The 27,284-nt window shown below is 42.1% G+C and overlaps 1 protein-coding gene across 1 annotated transcript in view; it reads right to left on the bottom strand.

Moving 5' to 3' along the window:
* Positions 1-23,576, bottom strand: part of LOC107191527 — a 57,462-nt gene extending 33,886 nt beyond the window's left edge. Inside the window, exon 1 of the mRNA XM_015580589.1 lies at positions 23,157-23,576. Coding sequence (XP_015436075.1) covers positions 23,157-23,285 — 129 coding nt within the window. The 5' untranslated portion in view covers positions 23,286-23,576. The remainder of the gene's footprint in view (positions 1-23,156) is intronic.
* Positions 23,577-27,284: the final 3,708 nt, after the last annotated feature.

Here is a 27,284-nt window from a genome sequence, read left to right as displayed (position 1 = left end):
AATTACTGAATAGGTTAAAGGAACCGTATCGTCTAAACCGACTGTATAAGGATATTTTTCGGTTTGAAACCGTGAATTTTTCCACACTTTTACCTTTTCTAGTTTTTCCCGACAGTTGCAAAAATATGTTTCGCGTTTTTCTCACACTCAGCCTGTTCTCCTAAAGCGTGTGCAGATTTTTCAATGGAATCTTGTCGCGCGATCAAATAATAGGATTCTCATTGCCTGGAAAACCATGGTGGGGGGGGGGGGGGGAGAACCCCGACTACGCGACGCTTCCTGTCTCCCGTTTCCATTTCGACGGGTTTTCTGTTTCGCGTGCGGAACTTTCCCAAGTTTCCAACGGCGCGTCGAGTTTCATCGCCCGTTCTTTTCCTCCCTCCACGAAGAAAGCCTCGGCTAAAAATTATTCGAAACTGCTGCTGGTGGTCGCGGCTTTGGCGCGAACAAAAGGCGTCTCTGGTTACAACGCGGACGGCAAAAGAGGAAGGGAATAATGGGCGTTGCACGAGAGATACCTTGAACCACCCCCTCGAGAGAGCAGCAGACTTTTCGCGACTGGGAACAAGACGCGACAGGCTCTTCTCCGTTGTGCGGTTATTAAAATTATAAATTAACGCCGCGTCAACCGGTGACTTTGGCCGCGGGAACGCGAAAAGCGCATTAAATCTTTGCTGATTCGTGGGTCGACGATACGTTGAATTCTCTACAGATTGTTACGAGGTACACTGTACTTTGTGGAGTGAGACCCTTTGAAATCGTGGGGAAATATTCATCTTGCCTCCTTCGTTCGCTATTTCTGGAATATATACCAGCCAGCGTAATGGAATTTATATTCCACGAATAACTCGACTATGCATCTACCTACCGATATACAATGTGTTTGGGTTTTTTAGGTTGTTTTTTTTAGGGATGTTCGAACTCTATATGCATCTCCCTACCGATATACAGTGTGTTTCGCTTGTGAATATCGAACAAGAGTCGGTTTGACAGGATATACGTTTAGTTTTTTATTCATTAGTTGATAAAATATTTAATGTTCAGTGCTGAGGATTTGAACACACATCGATAATTTACTGTATATCGTTTCGTTCCGTTTTCGACTCGAACGTGTAGCCTGTTGAACCGACTCTCGTTCAATATTCACGAGCGAAACACACTGTATATCGGTAGGGAGATGCATATCGAGTTTGAACATCCCTACCTGTTGGTGAGGTTGTAACAACGAAAATCCGTTCGACACAACGCGGACAGCCAAGGTTCGCTCGAGCCCCTTGCTCTAGTCGTAATGTACATTAATAAGGTCGCAGACTAACCGCGCGCGCCGCGACGATGCAATTGCCCCTGGGGGCACCCATGACCTGATTCCACGAGTTGGGTAGCATCCGATTATTAAACTCGTCGTTATGACAGGTTTACCATCTGTATATCGTCGCTATTGGAAATGCATTTGCAACATCGGTCGTTACATCCCGTTTATAAACGATAATAATGTACCATCCCTGTTTGCGTTCTCTTATTTTCCATGGCAGAATTAAATGTCACTCATTCGAGGAGTTATGCCATCATTGTACTGGGATCACGAGCCCATTAACGTTCCATGTACAGTAACTCATCGATGAGTGTTCGAAACTGCTGACAATCAGGGCAAGAAACCTTCGAACACTGATCGAGGATTTCCTGCACGTACCAAAGCACTACTTACAAAACAGTAAAGGACTTTTCGATTTGTATTTGCATGAGGAATATCCATATTGCAGTCCATATTTTTAAAACACTTTATATATACACAATCATACTATTTTCCATCGAGGGACCAGTTACTGATTCACCAACGAGCAGTGGCGAACCACGAGCTTGTATCGTGTGTACAACGGAACAATTTATTTAAAACTTTTGCAACGAATTCACTCCGAACGGTATTTCACGGTGATGGTTTTCGGACTTTCGTGGTGGGTTTTTACGCTAACGAGGAAACTCGAAGAACATAATATGTTTTTTTCCACCAGATTGTGTTTCCGCGAAATTGCTCGGCGTGGCCCGCGTTATTACGCGTTCCTCTCCGTTCCGATTCGACGAGAAGCGATAAATCCGCGGCTCGGGTTCGGTATATACTACATCGTGTTCCAGCCGTCGGAATCCCCGAGTTCACGTCAGCGAAAGCAGCTTTTAATGGGCGTTGGAGGCCGCGGAAGTTGAATCGTAAATTTGGTCGGAAGGTAGACACGGATGGGCAGAAGGCCGGTCACAGGCGTATATGTACAGGGTGTCTACGCGCGCACAGTGTACAGTCGGTTATTCCCTAAACTATTTGAAATATGAGAAAATCGTTTCTATCGACATTTAATGATACGAGGGGACTAATTAACGGGGCCCAGTCGAATGTTTACACAAACTAATGATGAACACTACTAATTGATTGTTGTTAATATATCTAAATATATTTTAATTAACAACACCTGAAAAATAATTAATAAATTCATCTCTGAAGGTTAAGTCCTCCTCCAAAGTCACCATGTAACAGGACATCTGTGAGAAATATTAAATTCTAAATTGAAAGAAATAAATACGAATGAATCCCATACTTTCAAAGTGTATATTCACTTTTGACTCTCACTACTGTATATCCGTGGCGCGTGTTGGAAGCCAACCCAAGTTTCGGTGGCCACCCTCTAATGTATCGTACACACATACAGGAGATGGAGGGAACCAAGGACTCGTGGTCCAATGGCCTACATACGACAACCCGCTTCTACCAACCGCAAACGCAATCGGCCGCGTGTTACCACCGATGCGCAGGATGATCGTATAGGTATTGTGTACACACGCGGGATATAGCTACGGTGTTCGTTCGGGCAACAGGCCTGCTGCGAACGACACGCAGAAGCCACACGCTTCCGAGCCGACCTAGCCAAAGGAGGATGGCTTGCGCGAGGCCTACGAATAATTATGGGATCAATAGCAATACTATTGATGATATTCAATCGATACAATACCGAAAGTGCTCAATGGGAAGTAACGATACGTATACAAATTTTGGGTACAGTGAAAAAAGGTGCTTTACACCGTTTATTTTCCTACCATCGAGCTTCTTTTCATCGTCGTAACCACACGCGAGCATCTATTCTCGCATAAGCGTATCGTGGACGCCTTATTGGCAACCAGTTGCGCACGCTTGCGCAGACAGTCACTCACACTATCGTTTAAAGAACCATCGCAGAGTATCGACGGTCCGTGAATTTTACTTTTAAAACTTTGTCGAACAGATCCGTCCCCGTTAGAACAGGATATAGTTATTTCGAGTCTGTGCATCCCTCGATTATGCGATAATCGATACGCGCAGGTCGGTTTTATCGCAGTTATATTCTATGTGTTCCGATGGTAATATGAAGTTTCTATCAAATTTTGGTCGCGCAAACATAATATCGAATCTGTAATCCTGGAAGCGGCTGCTGCTTTTCCATCGATTTTAATAAATCGTGCATTACCTGGCCAGGTGTATTTTGCGCACCGTTAAATATTTACCGTATCAGAATCACGTCTTGTTGTCTCGGCGATGCTTCGCTCGGGTGATTACGCATCATGGAAATTTCATACAGGATCGAACATTCACGAGAAAATATACAAGTGTGGTCAGTCGAGAGTTGTTATTGTTCGAACACCTCGTGGAATCGTTTAATTCGCGGTCCAGGCTGACAAAAGTTAAATATCAATCGTCGACAGAATTTGATGCTCTTTTAAAGTTAGCGTTGCCCCGATGTTACACTGGGCGATACTGGGTTAAATGCTTAAGACCAAACGTCTCTCAATCACGAACGACGTTACACAATCACGGATTCAGAATTTACTCGACGAATAATTTCTCATGGCACCGCACCGAGACGAGCTTCCTCGAGTTCGCGCCGATAATTACTCAGACTGATTAAATGTCCCGTAATTATGCCGGTGCGCGTCGGTCCGACTGCGTTCGATAAAAGATACGTTTGTCATTCCTTCTCTGACACGATGAAAATTAATCGATCTACAGGCCTTTTTTCGTCTCGTTGTTGCGCCGACGCGATCGTAATTACGCAAAACTGCGGGGATCGATTAATCTCGCGAGGAAACGTTCGCGAGGTACGCAGACGGCAATTCGTATATTGTTATTTGCTCGTTTTTTCCACGATTTCCTTCCCTTTCTCAATTAATTTCATTGCCCGCTGATACACAACGTCCATTGTATCGGTTAAAAGAACTCTTCGACCTGATTTTCTCCTCGATACAGAATAATCTGGCAATATGAAGGAATAAAATCGTATGATAGGGCGGAGTGTAATTGCAATAGTAAGTTATATATAATAATAAGTTCATTGTGTAGACGGTATACAATTTTCCAGGTCGAAGTCGAATAACTTATACGTAACATTGCATAATAGAACGAAATTAAAAAAAAATTCCCAAGTGCTCTTTATATCGCTATAACCTTCCCAAGAAGCAAAGCAGCGAGAATGCTTGACAAAGCATCTAAAAGTAGAGATTCTACACTTTCGAAACGATTCCATACAGATATCGAAACGACCATTTGAACGTGGCACTATTTTTCAAGCGTTATAAATATTTATCCCCCCTTTTTTTTTTCGCAAATCGTATGATTTGTGTCCGATACTGATTCCGTAACTTTTATTATATCGTAACACAATAATTTCTTACCGTTCCAACTATGAACTCTGGTCCCATACTTGTGACCGTTAGTGAACAATCAATGCACACCTGGAAAACAGTACCTGGTCGCCAGATCGAACAATTTTGCTTCCAAAGTCCAGTAAAATGGTAACGAAGACCCTAAACTCCAAACGTTTACGAACTTTTCAAACGACCGAATGATTTTCTCGTTCGACCGTGTCGCGTCTCCGTGACGAGAAGGTCAGACGGTTTTCCAGTCCAGTTTAATTGTCCGCGGTGATTACGCGAGTGACGTAATCTCGTCTCCATAGGGAACAGATTTATCCGGCCATTAACGGGAACAACGTTCAATTATCCATTGATTAAACCGAGAACAACCGCAATCAAAGGATACCGCGTCGCAGTAATCTCGGGGCTGTTCTGCTCGAAAATCGTGTCCCCGGAAGTAATCCACGTAAGACGGCCCCGTGTTTTCTGTCGTGTCTGTGTGTGTGTGTGTGTGTGTGTGTGTTCTGGGATCGTTAAACGTCGAGTGACGCACGACAACAACGTCTGGCACAGGTGACGTATCCCGGTGAAAATGCATTTCCACGCCGAGTCGCGCATACTGACTGACCCACTTTGCTCCGTTACGTTCGTCGCGATACGTTGACGTGTTGCCTACCTTCTATTCGTTCTCGATAGAGGATCTCCCCCGTGTGTCATCCCTTGGGACTGGAAGACTCTCATCCACCCTATCCGTTTAAATTTCTCGCGAGGCTAAGAAGCGTGTTTGCTATCAATTATACAAGGGTGATAGCAATAAATGGGTTCATAATTTTAAATGACGATGAAAACGTCTTGATAAACATAGGTCGAACAATTAATATTCTCAGAGTTGTGAACAATTTTTTCGTTTCGGTTAAAGTTCTTTTCCTGGTTACAGAAGGTTTTCGGTAATTTTTATTAAGATGTGTATCCATTTGTCACGTATCCTCGTATCGTATCATCGTTGCATATCATGGTTATCGTGACATTTTTTTCATCGTTTGGCAAGTACTATCTACCCCAGAAGTTACGAACCCTTTATGTTTTACCTTTGTACATCCAGTATATCGAATTCAAAGTCTTGTTCCTGTGTCCTTTCGAAATTGACGGTTTTAAAGTTTTCAAGCAAGATGGTGTATGAATGCCAATCTTATGTATTAAAAATTTTGAAGTTTCGCCGATGCAGCCGCTCGTTATCGATAATAAAATCGCGCTCGCGGAAGCTGTAGAGCCGAGAGCCGGGTGTAAGATAACGTGTCACCGTAGACCCGATGAATTTGCATTTACGAGCGTCTCCTGGTGTGGCTTCATTCCCGTCGACAGAGAGAGACGATCGTAAAAGCTGGAAATTTCATAACCACGCGGAAGGGTTATCGTCCAGTCGAAAACATCGTGGTCGAATTGCCTGGTGATTCGGCGAACAACGTCGCCTTTCCCCGTAACTTTCTTCATAACGTCGCCTCACTCGCGGTTTTTCTCCTATAACCAGCCCCGAGAACTTTCGTACACGTGGCTGATCGTTGTTTCTCCAACATTACTACCACGACCGCAATGTTTTATTAATGGACGTGACGTTAAATCCAGGAAAAAAAGGGGGGGTTGGTTTTTGCGGCGACAGTTTTCTCGAGTCCAGAATTTTACATATGGAAATAAATTTTTCTACCGGTGAATATTTATAACGTTGGCCATCGTTATAATACGAAATTTCACGGGAGGGCGGAGGAGATTATGCATAGCAAACGAAGAGGGTTCCGCGCTGGGGATGCTCGCCCAACGATAATCGAAGACAATTAAAACGCAATGTTATGAAAGATACACCCGGGATTCGTGCGAATGATCAAGGGAAAACGGCCTCGAATGTTCACTAACCAGTCCCATAGATTATCATATTTCAAGGTTTCTATTGAAATAAATGTTCTTTACTGTATGAAAATTCTCTTGGCAAAATTTTTTAGCGTCCATTGAATACGATGTTAACGAATATATATGTCGTCGTTTCGCAGTGCTTAGTCTTAGTTCACGTACAAACGATAATTAATTTACACACCCGCAGCCTCGGGGGCGCGCGTTCCCACTTACTTTAAGGAGAAACTAATGAATGTTAATATATTCAGCATGTACAATATTGCTAAGTTTACCTCTGTTTTCGGTTCAGTTCGCAGTCGTCTCTCTTTCCGGAATGTTTCGCCTTTCAGACACGTCGCGGCTCAGACCCAATCGCCGAACGAACTTGAACATACATATTTCTCGTGCAAATACAAATCGAAAAGTTCTTTACCGTTTTGTGATCTGAAGCTCCATTTCCGAGATATCAGCAGTTAAAGGAACTCCAATCAGCTGAGCGGTGGGCCACACAAGCAGTGCGCTTGTTGACTGTATCTGCGCGTCTGGGTGGCCCACCGCTCAGCTGATTGGAGTTCGTTTAACTGCTAATATCTCGAAAATGGATCTTCAGGTTACAAAATGGTAAAGGACTTTTAGATTTATATTTGCATGAAGAATATGTTTATTCAGGATTGTCCTATCTTTTTGGGTCACCCTGTATAACCGAATGCAACAATTGTCCCCCAACCTGGCGGAGCCTTCGCTCGTTCTTTTATATACCGTGTTTCGCGTAATGCGTTACATCCGTTTAGTATAATACTTCCACGTGCATTCATTATGATTCGTAATGTAGGTTAGGCATAATGGCAGGGCAAAGCCGAGCCGAGCCACTGCACTAGATATTTATGGTACTCTCCGAGTCGATCGAACAAAGACGTTGGTAATTATATTATTCGTTCGTGCACTGTTCGCGTCATTCAGTCGGCACGAATAAATTACGCAACTCTGTTACATATTGTGTATACCCACGATGGCCAAACTGCGGCTCTTTTAGACCCTTACTGCGGCGTAACTATTGTCTACCGAGCTTTAAATTTCCCTAGACAATATTTATTTCAGACCTTCAACAATTTCGTAATATCTTATTTCATTTACTTCATGTACAGTAAGTGTCCAAATATATACTTATGAATGGGAGTGTGCATATACGTGACCCAGAAAATTGCGTGTATACAACGCTGTTACGTAACTCTTTAGAAACAGAATTCCTCTCTGAATACGCGATACACGAAGGAGAGAATCGAGCGAAAAAACGAATTCGTCATTCTCAACGGGACAAACCTTTCCGCCAGTGGATCGAAACACAGGGGACAATCTTGCGCGCGTAATATCTAAACCGGAAGCCCTTGACTGTCGGTAGCTGTCCTATCCCATTTTCAGAGAGTTCGGATCCGACGGTGAAAAGTTCAGGTTCGCAAAACCACGTGGAAACCCGAGGCTAAAAGCTCCTACCCCGGTGATTCTCTCAGCGTTCGTCCGGTAAAATGTTTCATAGCTCGACGAATAAGGAGCAGAAGTGGGGCTTTCAACAGCGAGAACTTTCGACTGCTATAGAGTTACTGGGTGTGTGTGTCTCTCAGGAAAATCTGTCGCCATTCTCTCTATGTTTCACCCTTTCGCAAAACCGCGTGTCTGACGTGTCGGCCTTTCTGCGCGAGCTTTTAACTATCGACGAAATGGCGGCGAAATGGAAACCGGAGAAGCATTTTGTGTGCCCTGATATACACTTTCTGCTGGATCGATAGACGTGTGTGTATTTCGTGCGACTTTTTTCAACCGCTCTAGGACCACCTAGCGCTGTTCCTCGATCGGTAGAAAAGCTTGGGAAAAACGAGTCCGAGAAAATGATCACACCATGCAGGGGAATTTTTCGTTCGAAGCTCAACCCTTTAACGACCAGATACCTAAATCGTTGGTTTAAAATTATGAGACTTGATATACCAGTGAGAGTCGAAAGGGAGTATACATTTTGAAAGTATAGGATTTATTTGTATTTATTTCTCTCAATTTAGAATCAACTCATTGAAAGTGTTTTCCAGCAAACAGTTTTTTACCACCTTCGAAGCCCCGTGAATGCACTAGTACCTGAATTTGATTTTAAAATACTTCAACATCCAGTCCATAGTACTAAAAACCGGTAAACATAAATTCCGATGAAAGTATCACTAGGATTTCAGTAATTGTAAAATAAAAAATTTGAAATCTGTCATTTCGACGGATTCGGTATTTCTAGTGTTAAAGGGTTAACGGCGAAACGAATTCCGACGCTTGCTGTCGCGGAAAAAAGCTTCCGACAGATCTACGCTTTCCCGTGAAATATTCACCGTCATTGCTGCGATAACAGGATCGTAACGGATAGCTGTACACGTGTCAGAGTTAACAGCGACGTGTACAAATTGTCCAGAGATTTTTCCGTCCGGGAACTCGAAGGAATATACCCAGCTCATCCTCTCGAGACACTCGGATTTTCAAACTCTTTCGGTTACTCTAAATCTCATTTTCGAAGGATTCCCGCTTTTTCTATCAGCTTTTCTGCCCCTCACCACCCTTCTACTCGACCCTATTTCGATGTACCCGCGAGGGATCAGAACCTGGCGAGCGTTTTTCCAGTCGCACTTTTTCGTTTCTCGACACGACTGCAGCGGAATACAAATGAATCATGCCTTGGTGCAATCCAGATTCAACGATGCACGTGTAGTCCACATTTCGGGTTGTGCCGTCACACGTTGCCCTGCCGTAGAATCATAATCCGACGATATCGCGACGATCACTGTTCCCGAGAGCGAAATAGAGAGGCGTGTTTACGATGTTCCCTACCAGAAATCTTTTTCCTGCAGGTATACACCGACGAAAAAATCCACGGAACGCTGGTTTCACGGCGGATGGAAAAACTGGCAAAAAGTTCCGCGGGAATAACCCGTTGTAATGCAACAGGAACGGGTAACAACGAGTTTACCTCGGGAAAAGTAGTCCGTAGGAAGTTTCGAATTATCCCACGCATTACGTTGCACCACCTACCATTTTTCCTTCTACCCTTTTTCACCTACCCCGTGCATTCCGGGTTTTGCTATTTTCTACAGCACCCTGGCACGACCAGGCTCCGTGAACTTTTGTTTTTTTTTTTTTAATGAAATCGTTCCACGCCATCGAAAGGGTAACGATTATATCGGTCGAGTCCGCGAGCGGAATTAAATCGGACGCGTGATGAAAGAAAGAAGAGGAAGTATAGGGTGGTCGATAACTGTGTTAAACAAAATAAGTCGAAAATATAGAATAAAATTGTGCCATTTGAAACACTGTGTTTTTGTTCGAGAAAATCAACTTTGAGAATCTTGTTGGTTATGTCTGGTATTGAATGGGACTTTATTATCGCCTGTCTGTTCATTGCATTCCGTTTCTACTTACTGCCACGATGAATGCACACGCATTTCAGATTAATTTCCAAAGTCGATTAATCTTGAAACCAAAGCCTCGTACGAAAACATTTTATTCTTCATATTGAACTTATTTTTTTTATGTGGAATCGTCCCGTTTCCGGTTCTTGGGTAAACGCACCAATGAATGAACACTCGAGAGCATTTTAACGGGCGGGTTCTGCTGTAAAGATTTCTCAAAATAAAATCTTTTTGAAATACATAAAATTTGAAATACATAAAATAACAAAGTAATTTATTATTTGAAATTGCTATTGATTCAAATGAATCGATATTTTCATTTACAAATAACAATATTGAAAAAAATGCTCCGAAATAAATTACTTCAAATACTCATTTCTTATTTTCACTTCAAATAAAATTTGCCGAGGTTTGCTTGTATGCAGTCGTGGTGATGTGAGTTCGAGGGAAGGAAAATTGTCAACGAATATTGCGAAAGCTTCTTCGAGGTCACTTCAGTCGACAAATACTCGCAATAACCAAGCTGACCAGTTGTTGTTCGACGCGCAACGGTCAAGCAAAGAGTAAAACGCGTTTGTCGTGTATTGATTTGTACCTATTTATTTCGTTTCTTTCGCTCCGAAGGAGAAACATCCAGAGCTTGATAATACATGGGAAGGGGGAAGGAAAGTTTTCCGGAATAAGATAGAGGTGTAGATACCGTGTATTATTCGGAGACGGCGATACTAAAGTTGTTTGTCGGGGAAGTTGAAAGATTTTCTGTTCTCGCGTCTTATCGAAGCCCCCTCTCGGCGAAACAAGTATACTCTTGGTGAAGTTTGTCGTGCTTATTTCGATGTCTCGCGACTCGACGCACTTTTCTCCGTTCTTATGGACAAGAGTATCGATAACAATTACGCTGCTTTGATCGAATTGTTTAACTTTCCTTCACTCTCCACCCATGGAGCGGGGCAGATCGATCGAGTCCTCTTTTCGGGTTTAACAAGTTTCGAACTTATTTTCGAATTTTTTTCCGGGATGGGGGACACCGACCTGGTCCCGAACGAACTCTCGAGAAATGAGATTCCGGTATAAACGCTTCTTCTTCGCGTCGAACGTCGTGGAAGCAATCCCGGGAAGTTTTCCGAAACTTGAAAATTTTATTTAGCAGGTGTCGCGCAAGAGCACGCGTTGTTTCTTTGTACACCGATAAAGAGAAAGATGATTAGCGTACGGTGGCCGAGTTTGGAGCTCAAGATAAAGCTACGTGTAGACTATATACATATAACACGTTATATAGCATAATTATAAAACTTGTTAGAAAAACAGAAAAAAAATGTTATATGCACATGATGCTGCATAACATTTTTCGTGATATATAGCAAGTTATATATTATCCACCAAGTGTGACGCCATTATTAATAAGGAGATACGAAATTGTGGTACAAACTTGTTACAGACTAGTCTAAAACGTATCATCTTGAATTGTGCAAAATTGAATCTCCAAATGTATCTAAATGAATCTATAAAATAACCTTGTGACAAGTTATAAAAACATATTATATAGAAAAGTTATATAACACTGTCTTGCAATATAGCGTAGAAGCAGCTTAACGTTCGAACAGTCTGAAATTTCATTCGCCGTTAAAAGTGTACGTCACACGTGTTTGGACTAATGATTCGTAATTTTTGAATAAAATAAACAACATTCGATATTTACCATCATCAAATGCTAACCACTCCAGTTAATTATGTACGAACGTTGTCGTTTATTTAGTTATTCAGGTTCTGGCTATAATGCAAAAGCAAACTGAAACTGGAACGTGATTGTTTGTATGCATCGTGATTTGTATGAATCGTGTTATTACATTAACATTCACTTCGCCACGGAAATTTCGAGCAAAACATTTTCGTTCCTCACCGTGGAACAAAAGAGGCGCACGCACAACCCTTATCAAGCGGAGGGAATAAAGTTGAATCTTATCTGGCCTCGCGTTCTACGCAAAACGTTTACCGTTCGAGTTGTAATTTGTCGGGTAACGCGCGCACGTACGTGCCCGGGAACTTATTATCACGTGGGAATAAAAAGAAAGAAATACGAGGAGAAAACGTAAATGGTCGACAATATAAAAATTTCCATATTTAAATTTCGGCCCTGACGTCACAGTAGCCACCGTTCCTCGTGATCCTCTTCGCCGGTTTTACGAATATTCTATGTTTTAATTAAAATCGTCACCCCCCCCCCCCGCGGGATGGTATTACACTTCTCTAATTCCAAAAGAATTTTCTTTTTTTTTTCTTGCGGCGCCACGAAACGAGAGCACATTATGTTTATATTATCCTCAGTGAGCTTGGACTCTCCGTTACGAGTAATCGAACGATTCGAATAAAAAGCACCCCCTCGTGTTTCACATTCGATCATTCAGCGTTCGTTACACTAATGAAAAGTGGGGAAAAACATTTCAGAGGCGGTTCGAAAAAAATGTTTTCAATTACGAACAAATCGAACGATTCATCGAGCCGAGCCTGTCTATAATCGGAACACGAGTTACGTAAACATTCAATCAGAGATCAATGACTTCGACACACCCAGAACTTCCGTGGAATACCGTGTTGAAGCGGATAGAATCAATGCGTCGATTATAGAGGCAACGATTCGACCACGCTGGTTTTGATCGATACCATCCGTATCGGGAAAAATTCAAGGGCTGACAATCAGTGGAAAAGGAGCACATACCACGATACTATAAATTTACACAACTACTTTAAGGAGAATCATTTTCTCAGGAAATTCGGTTGTAATTTCGGTAGTTACTTTCGTTGGTAATTGAAGTGGATGGTAATTGGCAATTACTGTCAAATCTTTACTTGAAAATTCATATTATATGACACGTTCTTTAACAACCTAAAAATGTTTCTGCTTCGCACTCCAAATCGGAACTAATAAAACAGGCATAATCATACATGTTCATAAAAAAATGTATTGCTCGAATAGCTGTAATCTTTCTGCCACTATTTGCCAGTTACTACCTACTGCAATTACCAACTACAATGACTACGAATTGATACAGAATTTCCTCAATTATAGTTATTCTTTCTAAAAGTCGTGTACATTTATTTATAGTACTGCGTAATGCAATTTTTCCACTGAGCCCCTCGATTGTCGACGAACAGTCTGCTTCTAGAAGCAATGAAAGTCTCCCGATAACTTAACCTTCGATCGATGCTGTACGGTTAACCAAAGCCCATAAACAACAACGAAAAGTAGACGAATCCTGGTTCAGGTTCGCGTGTACGGAATAATAGAAAGCGTTTAAAGCAGAAATCCCTCGTCGATGAAGGCCGCCTCTAACACCGTAAATCTTCCGCAATCTCTGCCCGGCCATATATCTCGGGAAGAAAAGCACTTTTCCGGATTTTCCGTGCTCGGTGGCGGAATTTAAAACAGATCCCGTAGTAATTGTCCGGACGTTATACCCTGCTCACCGGTGATATGTCGTACATACAATGAAGAAAAAGAAAAATACAGGAAAAACCCAAAGAAAGATCATTCGTTCAGATTTCCGAGGGTATAAAGTTCCCTCGAAGTCCCGAACCGTTCGAATGTGTATGTATTTCCAAAGTCTTCGAAGTCGAAGAGAAGTAGAAGTAGTATTAAACCGAGATTGCACGACGGTAAAACAAAGTGTACTAAAATCGTGAAAGCTTTAGTGGATCTTAGAGAGTACCGTATAAAGGAATCGAACGACAAAAAGGCCGGCGGTGATTAAGAACTTCTTTATGTCTGTGGCGGTCGCGGAAAGTTTGATCGGAAAAATATCTCGCGGAAAACGTTTATCGAAGTGGAAGAGGGTTAAGGACAAAAGAATTCCGGAGACATACAGTGTCCCACCTAACGTGAACACCATGAAATATTTCCCTTGCTTTTCATTGGCAGAAAATTTATTTTAACAAATGCTCAGAGTGATGTCCATCGATACATTTTTTCCACAAATCCCTCTATCGTAGTTATTTTATTATATAAATCTTATGAATTTTTCGTACGTAAATTCACATGAAGATCATTGGATTGGATAAAACTATTTGGTCCTATTAAAAAAAAAAACATCAATAACCTTAAAATTTAGAAAAATATGACCTTCAACAAAATTTTAGTTGTATTTGTTTCTTCTACTCAAACAATACCTTTTCCTCGCATTCTTTTGTATCTTGAAACAAGTGGAGATGTCCAAAGTGCTCACTTTAGGTGGGACACTCTGTATACTAGTAGGGGAAGGGGGTAGGTATCAAAGCTTTCTTCGTCCGCGATGGACAATTCATCGTGGACCAAGACTTTTTTCTATGACTGTTCGGAACACGCGTCGAAAGAAGAGACCAAAAACTCGTCGTCGGTCCGAGGCCCCAATAAATCTCCCGGTAATCCCGATCGATCCGTGCACCCGCGAAGAAAGCGCGCCGCCGTTTCCATGCAGCGGCGCGGAAACATTGAATTCTTTCCCCACCGGTGGAAAAGCACCGACTAGAGCCACACGACGTCGCGCGACACTGAAAGAAGGCTGTTGGAAGGGGGATTGGCGTGTGCAAGAGCGCACCATCAACCCAACACACACACACCATCAGCATCCCGTGGGTTACGGAACTGCAACAGCTTGCCCATAATACCGGAGGCCACACGACTTTTCTCGAGGCTTTATACATGTCGCGTTCTCAGTGAAATTTCCGCACCACCGAGCACTGACTCTTTCTCTCTTTCCTCGGAGATATCTCGAAGGGATTTATTTCTAATCAATCCCTCTCTCTACTCTCCCCCTCGATTTGATCGACCATTTTTCTACCGAAGTGTAACTTTGGGAACACACTTCCTTAGACGAATCGATTTTATATGTGGAGGGTTCAGAAGTCAATCAATGTAAGTCACGAAGTAAGTCAAGAGAGATAATTGTTTAGAAAATGAACGGTATGAAAATAATAACTGCTATTAAGAAAATAATTTATATTTATAGGGTATATATATATATATATATGAAATTGGTTACATGTAAAATAAACAATGAAAGTGTATTTACTACGGTAAATCCTTGATGAGTGTTCCAAGATTCATATTCGATAGAATCCTACGTATACAAAAGAAACAAATTTTAGCTGCTTTTCTCTAGTTTCTATTTCACATTTATAAGTTTGGACCAGTCATGTGTGTCATGTTTGAAATCGTGCGTTGAGAATTGTTTCTCCAGGAAAGGATAGATTATATTCCCTAGAAAAACAAAGTGCAGTTCGTTGTTATGTTAACCACAAATACATAAGGTTTGAAAATTTTATGTTTTAATAGTTATGTTAAGCAGTGTGTATTTATTCGTCGAATGAAGATAAACAAGTTTCGTTAAACGGCCAGGCAACTGGCATACTTTTTCGAACTCGCGCGCGCGCGCGCGCGCGCAAATGATCTCATAAATCATCGACAGTAATTAAAACTCACAGCGTTGAAAAGTTTTCGAAACCGTTTCGAAAGGATGAGAGAACAAAAACAAAAAGAACAGACCAGCCAGGGGATGGATAGAACGGAGGGGGAGGGGGTGGAGTTGTTGCTTGGCTCGGGGAAAATTTCCCCAGGACAGGCTGATTGCCTTTTACACGCTCGCGAGAACGCAGTCAGCCAGCGTTGAAACCAATTCCGCAACAGCTTGCCCATAATTCCGTTCGGCGGCGGTGCGCTTTCTCGCAATATATTCAGTACATGAACCTTAAATGGAATTTATGCTAATCGACGCCCCTCCGCTACAGCCGATCCGGGAGAAACTCTAAACAAAGACGTGAACCTCCGAAAAACGGGTTGACGTTTTTCACTTAAAACAAAACAGCCAATTCAGACGATACGGTTTCTTATTGACCGATTCGATAATTTATCCTACGTCAATATCGGTTTATAGCAATTCAATGGTAATAGTTCATTTGAATATTAATTAAGAATATAAAGTATATAATCAGCAAGCAAATAGCGTAGAAAATATATTATTATATGAAAAGCTGTATCTTCTGAACTTGTGAATTCCTGAAGCTCAAACTTTATATATTTGGCGCCCTTTCACGTTCCTCATAACACCAATCAAATTTCATATCGATCAATCACTGATGCCTTTTGAAAGTACAGTGATCCCTTAAAGAAGCTAAGTGTGCTTTCCCAATTTGAAAACCAATAAGAAAACCACATCATCTAAACTGGTTGTAACAACGAGCCATTCCCGAAAGCGTGTTTCGATCGATTCCTGGACTGGTCACAGAGTTGGGCAGAATTTTATTCGATTAGAATAGTCTAGATAATTAGATTGCCCATCTCTGACTGGTCAAGTGTTCAACGTAAGTCAACTATTTTTTTTTATATTTATAACTCGCTCCATGGACGACGCTTTCCTAAACAGATAATTTTCCCAGACGAGAATAGAACATATCTGGCTTATTCGGAGGGGAGACGAATGCTCAGGGAACGAACGGACGGCAATATTTAAGGAGTCTCGACTGCTGTCCGGAAATAATAGTCCCCTGATTGGGAACCACGTCGGGGAGTAATTTAATGGAACGGTCCAAGCTTTGATTCATTAGCGATCCGGCAACAAAGCCGGGCTTGTTGACGAAATATCATTCTCTCTAATTCAGTAACTCGATATAAGGAAAGGGGTGGGGGCTGAGATAGTGAACCGGCTGGTTGCGCCGTTTTCGGTTATGGCGATTCGTCCAATTAACCGTGGCCTCTCCTCTCGAAGTCTTTGGAAACGTGCCTGCGACTTGGTTTCTACGGTGAATTTAATCGTCGAGCAAATTTGCAGAGAATTCGCGGGAACTTGCTTACCCTGTGCGGAGGCTCAGAGAATCTGTAATTAGTTGGTTATTCAATTTTATAATGCGCAGGGCAATTGAAATTTGTAATAGAAAAATTCAGCATATAAATTCGGACTCTTTCGATTCTTCTGACATTTCATTTTGTTGATCGTCAGATAATATGGGAATTGAAACGGTGTAGAAATTAGGTTGGCCTGAATGGTTGTGTGTCTCGTCACGACCGGGGGGAGGACGCTCTCTCTCTCAATGGTACTCCCATTACAGTCCCAAGTTCGTCGTTATGATTGAAGCCAATGTAACGCCCGGCTACGTACACACAACATTAGATAAACGACGACGGGGGGAAGCGGGCGCTTTCACATGCACAAATGCGGACCCCAATTGCTCTGCCCCGGCGATCGATGCTCAGATAAAGTCAACAGATTCGAAACTTCACCGTGGCTAACAATAACGACGGCGAAACAGCCAGTGTTACGAAAAGTTTTTGGCTGGCCATAGTTTTCTATCGTCCCGTTGCACGCAATTTGTTTCTGTTCATTACTTTGTACCCTAGCAATAATAATTTGAACGAATGTTGTACGTCTGCTTCCCACGATTTTGTTCGTTTTCTACGAATAATCGGTCCGAGTCGAACCTGAAAATTTTCGTGCAATTGGGTTCCGAAATCGTCGGAAACCATCGATCTACGATCCCAACACGGGACGTTACTCTTTCTTTAATTTTTTTTCCTTTCGATATTTCACTTTTCGCCCCGGTCGAGCGATTCACGAAGTGTCGTGTCAGTGCTGGGAACGTCCCTTTTAGAACTTCCGTGGGGCAGAGAAACAATTAGAAAAAGTCGAGCAACGGTTTAGTCTCGACGGTGCACACTGTGGTATTTTCCTAAACCAGCTAAATTTAATTAAAAGAAAAAGTTGTGATATAAACAACAAATTTTTCGTTCACAGAAACAATTACAATAATTACAAGTTTTGCTCTAAAGCTTTTTATTTGAAGCTTATCAGTGGTGCTCCATGAATTTAGTTTCGCTAGATTTGTAAAATATCACACTGTGCGGTGGCGAGGCGGTAAAAAGTGGGAGGAAGAAAAAGGGGATACACGGTTAAACGGGGTAACCTAGTTGCGACTGGCAAATGCAGCGGGGCCTGCCGCTGCATTCGTGGCCGCGATAATATGTCACCGACGGAGGGTTCCAGCCAATCTCTCATCGCGACAATTCGCCTAAAAGTGTTTCATTTCATTTTGAAAACGTGCACTTCTGTGCTTAATTATTTATTAAGCTATGACTGTTTTTTTTTTCTCGAGATGAAAGCGTATCCAGCCTGAGAAAATTCGATAATCACGCGATCTCCGTACAATCTTTACCCCCTACCGCGTGAACGACGAGTCGAGAGGATACAATCTCGGTTTTTACGATCGTCATTTACGCCAGATACCGTCTCCCGTTTTTAGTCTAACGCATTATCGAACAACAGAGAGACCTCTGTGTGTATCTTAATTCCTAACGAGTCTGTAGGCAACGTCGATTTTCTTCTTTCTTTTTTTTCACGCGCACAGATTTTCCAGGCAGCATCCGTTCCGCGGAAAAGCACAGACTCACGGCGATTATGCTGTCGCGATAAGGAGGCTACCGTTAAAGCGGAACGAGCTTTCGAGTGGCAATTCCGCCGTTGTCCGCCTCTTCATTCCGCGATTTAAGAAAAAAAGTTTCGCAGGGGGCTTTGATAATCGCGGGAAGAAGTCTCGAGCGAACTTTCGAAAGTGCAATAAGCGGGTATAAGTATACACATCCAGTACAAATAAATTCTGACACAGACGTTTCCGTTTTTGTTTATTCTTATGATGATGTTGTAAAAGTTCTACCTTACAGAGGCATTAGTATTAATGAAAATTGAAGAAAACCTTCCGCCACCAGGAAAAAAAAATAATAAGGTAATCCATTGTTTCCATACGGTACGATAGCTCCCGAAGGGAGAAAGTTACTCGCTTCAAACGAAACAAAACATTGTTCATAGCTTCAAAAATATTTATCGTTCCACCCACGTTTATTAGAACTGTTTTTCATCATTTGACGAAAATTATTAACGAGTTTTACTATCTACCTTACCAAGTATGACCCCTTTTTCGTATCACCTTGTATAAACTCGAAACCGAAACCGAGTAAGAGTCTTCTTGTGGTTCGCTGTCGAGTCGTACGAGAGGAGAGCCGATGAACGTGTGTCAGAACACGAAATACACATTGGGAAGAGTCACAGGATTACGAGAAAGACGAGAACGTGTCAAGGAATTTCACTTGATGGTTACACAATTGCAAACGTTGGGACGTTCTATGTCGCAATGCCATCACGATGATAAAGTTGCATTCAATCTTCCACGCCGGTGGAGATCGCTCGCTGATTCAAGCTCACAACGACGTTCCATCATTTTATATCCAATGCATAAATTTTCGTAAGATTTGTTACGCTGTGGCCGCGACGAGACAACGGTCAGCGAGGCGGAACACGAGCTTTTACGGAAGCTTCAGCGGAAAAGACTTTAATTGGAATTGCTCTGGCTCGCGTAGATAAGATATCCCTTCGACGACTCTGTCGATTTTGTATAATCCCGTACGGTGTTATCAGTCTCCAGGTATTATAGATACACTCGAATCTACAGGGTGACTCCGATAACTAACTGTTCACCTAGAATATCATTGGTATTTTTTTAGAGACATGAAAGAACTTTGTTCCTGGATTGTCGAAAGTCCGCTTGTTAGGTAAGATGCTTTTCCTTGTTGTACTCCTTTATGGCATCCTTTACTACCATAGAATTTTTGTGAATCAAATTTCTCCATATTTCTCTAATCTATAACAGTTAGTTATTGGACCACCCTGTATGTAAACTTATATGTACAGAGAACTCGTAATTAGTCCCGATGAGATACCCCACTGGTTTTTACTTTAAAATGCTACTCAATCAAGTGTGAGGAAAGTAATTTCATGGATTTATTGAAATTCCATCTACAGGAGATGAAAAGGGGTAAAATATGTTTCTGTGCATTTCTCAATATCTCTCCTCAATCCAGATATGACATTCCACTGGGTTTTGCTTAAAAATGCTACTTATACAAATGCCTGAAAAATAATTTCAAGAATTTTTGAAGTTCCATCTCCAAGGGGTGCAAAGGTATCCGAATAAACAGTAGGATAAATTTAAAAATATAATATACATCTATTTTTTCCTTTCTACAATCCAATTTAAAAATTTTGTTCAAAAAATAATTTTGCTAAAAAAAGTTAGTTATCGATAAAATAACAAAATTAATACCGTTCGTGTGCATATAACCAGAAGCCAGAACCGACTCGACACAGAACGTCGCAGAGACCGCGTGCGCGCGCCGGGAACTCGGTAATTGTTTTGAATTAACGATACTTTAAAGCCACGGCTTAACTCCAGGCGGTGGAGTGGCCGAGAGGCTTTCTGCCTTTCGTTTCTTCGAGCTAACACGAATTTGCGGAGTCGAGGTTTCTCCTGGCTTCCATATCGCGAGAAATTTCCAAGATTTCTTTTTTTTTTTTTGTTTCCCACACTTTCCTCTCGATGCTCGAACGGGACGTTCTGTTTCGACGTCGGCTGGCTGATTCGTTCCAATTTATTCCGGGGGCTTCGACGACCGCGAACGCCAGTTACCGTGGCACAGCTAGTAACGTCACTCCGACTTGTAAGTAACGATGCTTCCGAGCGCAGCTGCGTTCTTTTCACGGAAGTTTGACTTTACGTCGTCTATTCTTACGATACGAAAAGTGTTTCTTTTATCTTTTACACTTTTTACGGGCTCTGTGCTTCTGTGTCTCGAGCTTCGAACACGGCGGTGTACTTCGAAATAATGGTGAAATATACAGGGTGTTTGCGATAATTTGTACCATCGTTTTTTTCGTAAAACAGAAGAAAACCGAAGAGGAGGAAGTTGTAGTATATTTTACTAGGAATATGATAGCGTATCTAAAGTTTTTGTATTTTTAATATTTTTCTAGAAACATAGGTCCCCTTAATTTTTTTAAATTAACAACTTCCTCCTCTTCGGTTTTCTAATGTTTACCGTTTACGAACAAAAACGATGCGAACACCCTGTATACACTGCTTAACATAACTATAAAACCACCCTAAAATGTTCAATTTTATGTATCGTGGTTGAAATAGAAACGTACCAAGTATGCTATGTCTCAAATCATGTTGAGAAATAATGCTTCTACAGAAAAAGATAATTATATTACTTGGAAAGAAGTAGTTCGTTTTTATTTTAACCACAATAAGGATTGAACATTTTTAAGGTGGTTTTATAGCTGTGCCACGCAGTGTATAACTGTCGTAATGATAAATTTAAATATCGATTATCACTAGAAGGTTGATGGTACATATTTCGTCGCGAAACCTGTTCGAATCCGCGGAGTTTTCGGAAAATCGCGACGACGACGCCGCACCAGCGAGGCCAGGGGCTATTGAAAACAATTTACCCTCTCGATGGAGTCGCGATATACACACGCTCGAACGGATTTTTATCTATCGAAGTTGACGCTGACCGGGGTTGTCTGGAAAAAAAAAAATAAAACTGGGGGTAGGACCAAAATCTCTCTCTCCCGTCTCGCGTGAAACGATTTTTTTTTTCATTAATCCATCCGATAAAAAGTGGAAAAACGGTGGACGGTTGTTTTCGAAAAAGGCCGCGACGTGTCCCCCCTCCCCCCTGGTGTTATCGATATTACATTTATCAGGCTGGTCGAGTATTTTTTTTCTTTTTAATTCTCGCCCCGGTAACAATCGACCCGGGATTTTCTGCTAGGATATCTATCGATTGGAGGCGACAGATAAAAAAGCATCGGGAGAAAGAGAGACATAGAGAAAAGAGCAGCTGTCGCACCTTTCAAACTCGCGACAAACCACCGACGTTATCGGAATCGCATTAATCCGCGGAGAGGTGAGACAGCCTGCGATCGCGAGATCTTTCCGGGATAAATATTCCGTGGTTGGGGTGGGGGGAAAAGATACAAATCATATTTCCCGGGGCTACTCTTTGCATTTTCATTTTAGGGGAGGGATGAACGATCGGTCTTGCGCAGCGATACGTATTTTTTTTTTCTTTTTCGAAAAATATGACGAAGACCGCTTCTTTCCACCATGTTCCGCGCTCTCTTTCGACCCTCTGACACAAAACGAATGAAACGAAAACAGCCCCTCACTACGTCGATATTTCATCCCCCTTTTTCAAAGGGGTTTTTCTACGGTGAACTCGGGGAATGACCAGCGTATCGTGTAAGCACATGCATTTTTGCAGGGTATAAAAATTCTGCATACACACAGCCTCCCCTCTCTCTCCCTCAGCTGTCTGTATATCCTTCTACGATCCTGTTCGGTCGAAGAACATCAAGATTTAACGGTGCATAAATGTTGTAGTTGTTCGAGACGTCGTTCGAAAAATTTGTATATTTTCTTGTCGATTATAAAAATCGCTGCTGGTTAATCATCCGGAAAGGAGAAATTTGTTATGTACTATCTTCGGTGGATTTTCCACGTTTCAGGTGGAACAACGGAAAATATATATATATATATTTCTCTGACTGTACTCTCCGCGACGTCGAATGGGTTTTTCCCTGTTCCTCTCATTAAAGATACAAACAACCCATTTCTTAGAAGCACTCGGAATAATTATCTCGCGGTAATCGTGGAAAAGCCTTGATCGTTCCACTCGACGTGACACGAATTTAATGACGCAATTAAGAAGTTCTCAGGGCATTGCGTTCTCCCCGTCGTTCTTAAGAGGAAGAAAAAGGTTGAATTCAGACGATCCCGACGAATCCTTCGCCCGGGGAAAGAAACCGTGCGAATGAATACCGAACTGTGAAATGGCCATTCGATTCCGACTGATACAGCGTAAAATTTCAATTTTCACGCGCTTCACAGTGCTCCGATATTCTAAATAAATTACTAAACTGTCAGTTGAAGGGCTTAGTGGAAACAGAGCGTATGCCACAATATTGCAAATTTACGCGACAGCTGCAGGAAAAATAATTTTCTCAGGAAATTCGGTATTAATTGATGGTTACTTTAGTTGGTAATGGAAATAGATGGTAAATGGCAATTACTATCGAATCTTGACTTGGCACAATTATATACGTCTCAAAAAAAAAAAAAGAAGAGTAAATTAATGTAAATTAACTGTAGAGCCAATTAATTCGTCATGACAAACCACTGTGTACCACTAACTCAATATCTGAAAATTCTGAATGAACAGACATCGTACACGTCGCGTTAATTCTGCCTCCGTGGGTTACGTAACACCAGAGAGGCTGGTCCATCGCGTGAACAATAAAGAAAGACCCAAAGGATAGACAGACCCACCTTGTCCAGATCGATCTCCTCCTGCGAGTTGAGCTTCGGGCACATCAGGATCGAATATTCCGAGTTGTTGACAGAGTTGTCGGCCCACGAGACACCGGCCAGAATCAGCATCACTAAACACCACATCATCGTATCGCAATATCCTCCCCTCCCCGTGGATCTCTTGGAACGTTTCCAAACTCCGTGGGTCCAGCCACACCAAGGATCACCCAGTGACGGTCCTGGTCACGCGCTCGGTAGCAATCGTGGGATCAGTCACTTCCGGTTGTTCGCATCGAACGAGGCGGTTCGATCGCGATCACGCGAGTCCAGCACGATCCTCTGGCATGTTCCGACGATAGAGACAGACCACAGAGTTTGACCCAATTTTTCGTCAAACGAACTCCAGATGACCGTGATCGAATTCCTCCAGTTCTCCAAGTCGTGACGGTTCCTTTCCAGGGGACGGAATTCAGCGAGTTTCGAGTTCAACGGTCACGGCTAATAAGAGGCAGCATATCGCGAGTGATTGTTCTTCTCGAGTATAATATTTTCCAAGCCGCGAACGAGAGTCACGCGACTGGTCCCCCTGTTCCTTCGCTTCTGGAACGCTTTAATTGAACGGCTCCTCGCTCATCCCCGCGCGCTCGTCCGTGATCGATGCTTCAGCGCATCGCTAGCTCTCTCTCTCTCTCTCTCTCTCTCTATCACTCTGTCCTTCCTCCTCGTTCTTCTTCGATCTCTCTCACCAGTCTCGATCGCCCTTGGTATTTTCTGGTTCCGGCTGGATCGAGGAAAAATCTCTATGGTTCACGTATCTTCTAAAAGCTCTACCACTCTCGTCGAGCTAGCATAGTCACTGAAGCCCTCGATAAAGTACTGAATGATCGATGTACATACACGATTATTCAACGATAATAAACACGTCGGCTTGCGGGACAGCACCACGTTTCTGGTTCCTTCTGGAAACAAACGACGGTGACGAACAACAACGAACGATCGATTGTATCCGTCGAATGTTTCCGCGACGATTCTTTCGATCTTTTTCTTGACCCCCCCGTGAATTCAGGTGTATCGACGCGTCACGTTACGAAATACACTCTGGTGGAACGTTTTCTTTTTTTTTTTTGTTTTTTTTTCCCGAACTGTGTATTCGATCGATCGATATTTCCGTGGTGATCGATGCCAGAGAATTGCGACGAATGACGAAAGTCGTCGAACCGCGCACCACGGATCCAGAAATTGCGAGAGGATCGAGAGCAGGCCGGGATGCGCGCGCGACGCAGTCGTAGGGTACTCTGACGTTCCCCCGGTCTCTCTGTGGCGCTCAGCTCTGTGGTCCTCTCCTACGTCCGTGTCCGTTCGTTCGTCGCGACCGCCCATCGTCGATCGTGGGAGGGGAAGGGAGGATGGGGAGGTAAGAATGGACCGAATTCACGCGAAGAGGATTCGATGGCGTGAGTTGTAAAGAAAGTGGTCGTTTTTTTTAGTTTCTTTTTTGTTCCAGCTGAGAATCAATTTTTGCGACTGGGAGAACGTGCGCGACGAGACTTTGCTTGAATGATAATGAGCACGAAAGAGCGAACTTGTTCGATCTGCTCGTGACGGAGAAGCAACTTTAAGGGACCATGCTCGGTCAGGAGGCCGAAAAAAGAGTGTTCTTTGGGAATTTTTTTCTCAAAAACTATAAGACCTTTTTCAAAAAATGTGTTTGTCTTTCGAAGATTGCAGTTTCTAGATTATAAGGTAATTTTTTTTATTTAAAAATAGTTATTAGTAAATGAATGGTGAGCGATCTCCCGGATGTCTCTTCACAAAATGTAGTCCGCCGTGTGATCACTATAACTTCGTAACGGTTGTCTTTGAACGTCGGGTTTTTCGAAATATTGATTAGGAACAAGTTTTCGAGAAATATTGATCACCGATTTGAAAAATGTAGTTTCGAGAGAAACCCGTTTAAACTTTACACTTATATAAAATGATCATTTGTTAACGCCTGTAACTCTGTCATTTTTAATTGGATTGCCTTGAAACTTGCACAGAATATTCTCGAGATGTTGTACTTGAAAAAAATGTAGAAAGTGAACAGTCGATTTTTTGAAAATTTTTGCAGAACAGAAGAAAATGGTTGCCATTTAATTATAAACCGTTCCTCGAGTCGATACAAATATTCCTGGAAATGGGATTCCCATGGCAGACGAGTGCACGTCGCGATTTTTGCTCTTCTCCAGCGCGAGACGTGGAGTTGCCTCTCGCGGAAGGGGTTTAGTTTGATCGTTTTCCCTGACGGGTGTATAGGTACGTACGTTCGTTTGTCGTACGTCCCGAGACGGAGCTCGACGGAGCACGGGGAAAATTCTAGCAACAGAAACAAGAGATACGGAATCGAGAGGATTACGGAAGGGGTGAATCGAAAGGAACGTAGGAAATATAGGAAAACGATTGTCCCGTTGAACGAGTTTTCAATTTTGAGTTGGAAGCCGGTTACATGCTCCTCGGCTAGAAAATGACTGCGCACGGAACTGGTACACGCGATTCGAGCAATACCATGGGAATATCTGTTCATTCATACTTTTCTCGCATTCGTCGATTAATAGTCGTGGTTATCGCTCTTGAATGGAATCGGAATCGTGAGTGGGAAGTAATTTCAGGGTCTTTCCAGCGTTTCGATTCGATGAATAGATATTCTGTCGTGTGGAGGGAGGCGTAATATCTTGGGACAATAAAAGTTACGTAGGGTAAATGTCCCAATTACTGTCCCTAATACTACAACTTTATTTATTTCACTTAAGTAATGTATATAAAGTAACTGTGTACAAACAGATTTTCTTATTAAATTGCGACTCTGATTTGTATACAAAACAAAGAAATGCATGTACTTGCGTGTGCTTGGTGTTTTAAAAATTAATACTGAGAAACGAAAGTGCAATTTGAGCGTCAGAAACGCGACCACGTGAGTAGGAAGCGTTGACGAAATCATACTAAATGAAAAGAGTCGTGATTTTACGATTCCATTCTTCATATTCAATGTAGGAAACTATACCTTTTTTAATGAAAGAGATGTTTAACAATATTTTATAACAATTACATGAAGTTAACGTGGCAGAACATTGGGACATCACCCTATAACATTTTCCGCAATTCATCTGGAAAATACATTGCCCAACACCGAACCTTGGCTCCGCTTTTCAAACTCTCCTCGTGTCACTTCAAACTGGGCACACTGTCTGGTAGCGGGTGCACAGCCAATTAGTGAAGTTTCACTGGTGGTTACAGGAATTTCGAACGTTTTTCCGTAACTCATAGACTCCAGAGAACCGGTTTTAATCGCAATTATTCAGATTCGTTTTCGTGGTTTCCCCGATCTACCGTCCGAATTTCAAATGCATCTCGATATCTCTGGAGGATTTCGCTCGAATCGCTCGAGGGAAATGTAGGAAGCCACAGTTCGAATTGCGCGCGCGAAAGATAAGCAGATCGCGAGCAAAGACACAGAGAATATGATCGTCGAGTTGAATAAAGGAGACAAAGAAGACGCTGAGGTAAATGTCTAAATTTCTACTTATTTAAGCATGTACTCGTCACAAGAAAGATGTACAAAATTTGCAAAGTAATTGATTAATTCCTTAATAATAAATCAATTGGTTAACAAATATTTAAAAAAGATATCTCGAGTACAATACTCTAAATGTCCATACTTTTGCTCACGAGAACTGATGTATCTCTACTCACCATTTGTATAAATTTCTGCTTACATAAATGTTGCCTTTTGTATTAAGAATAAATTATATGCAAACAGCAATTAAAAAATGGTAGAAAATCTAAATCGAGAGCACAATACAGTATCTGTTTTTATGATTAAACAAGAACTTTTACTGCAAAGACTGTCCGATTTTATCGAATACCAATTGAGTCGCTAGTCTCTACCCAAAAAACAACTGGAACACGACCAAGAAAGACAGGTTTCTCATTTAAATATTTTTTCGTTTCCTACGCTGCACTAAATATTCAAATAATTTAGAATTGTTTGGTTACAACCATAATATGAACGTACTACCTATAATACTAAAAAAAATACGAAATAAGTAGAAATCGGGACACGAATAGAAATTGGAACCCTTTGCCTTATATAATAGCTGGCCGCAACGC

This window comes from Dufourea novaeangliae, unplaced genomic scaffold (genome assembly GCF_001272555.1).
Source record: "Dufourea novaeangliae isolate 0120121106 unplaced genomic scaffold, ASM127255v1 scaffold228, whole genome shotgun sequence".
Lineage (NCBI taxonomy): Eukaryota > Metazoa > Arthropoda > Insecta > Hymenoptera > Halictidae > Dufourea > Dufourea novaeangliae.
The sequence above is the reverse complement of the archived record's forward strand: the minus strand, read 5'-3'. Positions and strand labels throughout refer to the sequence as shown.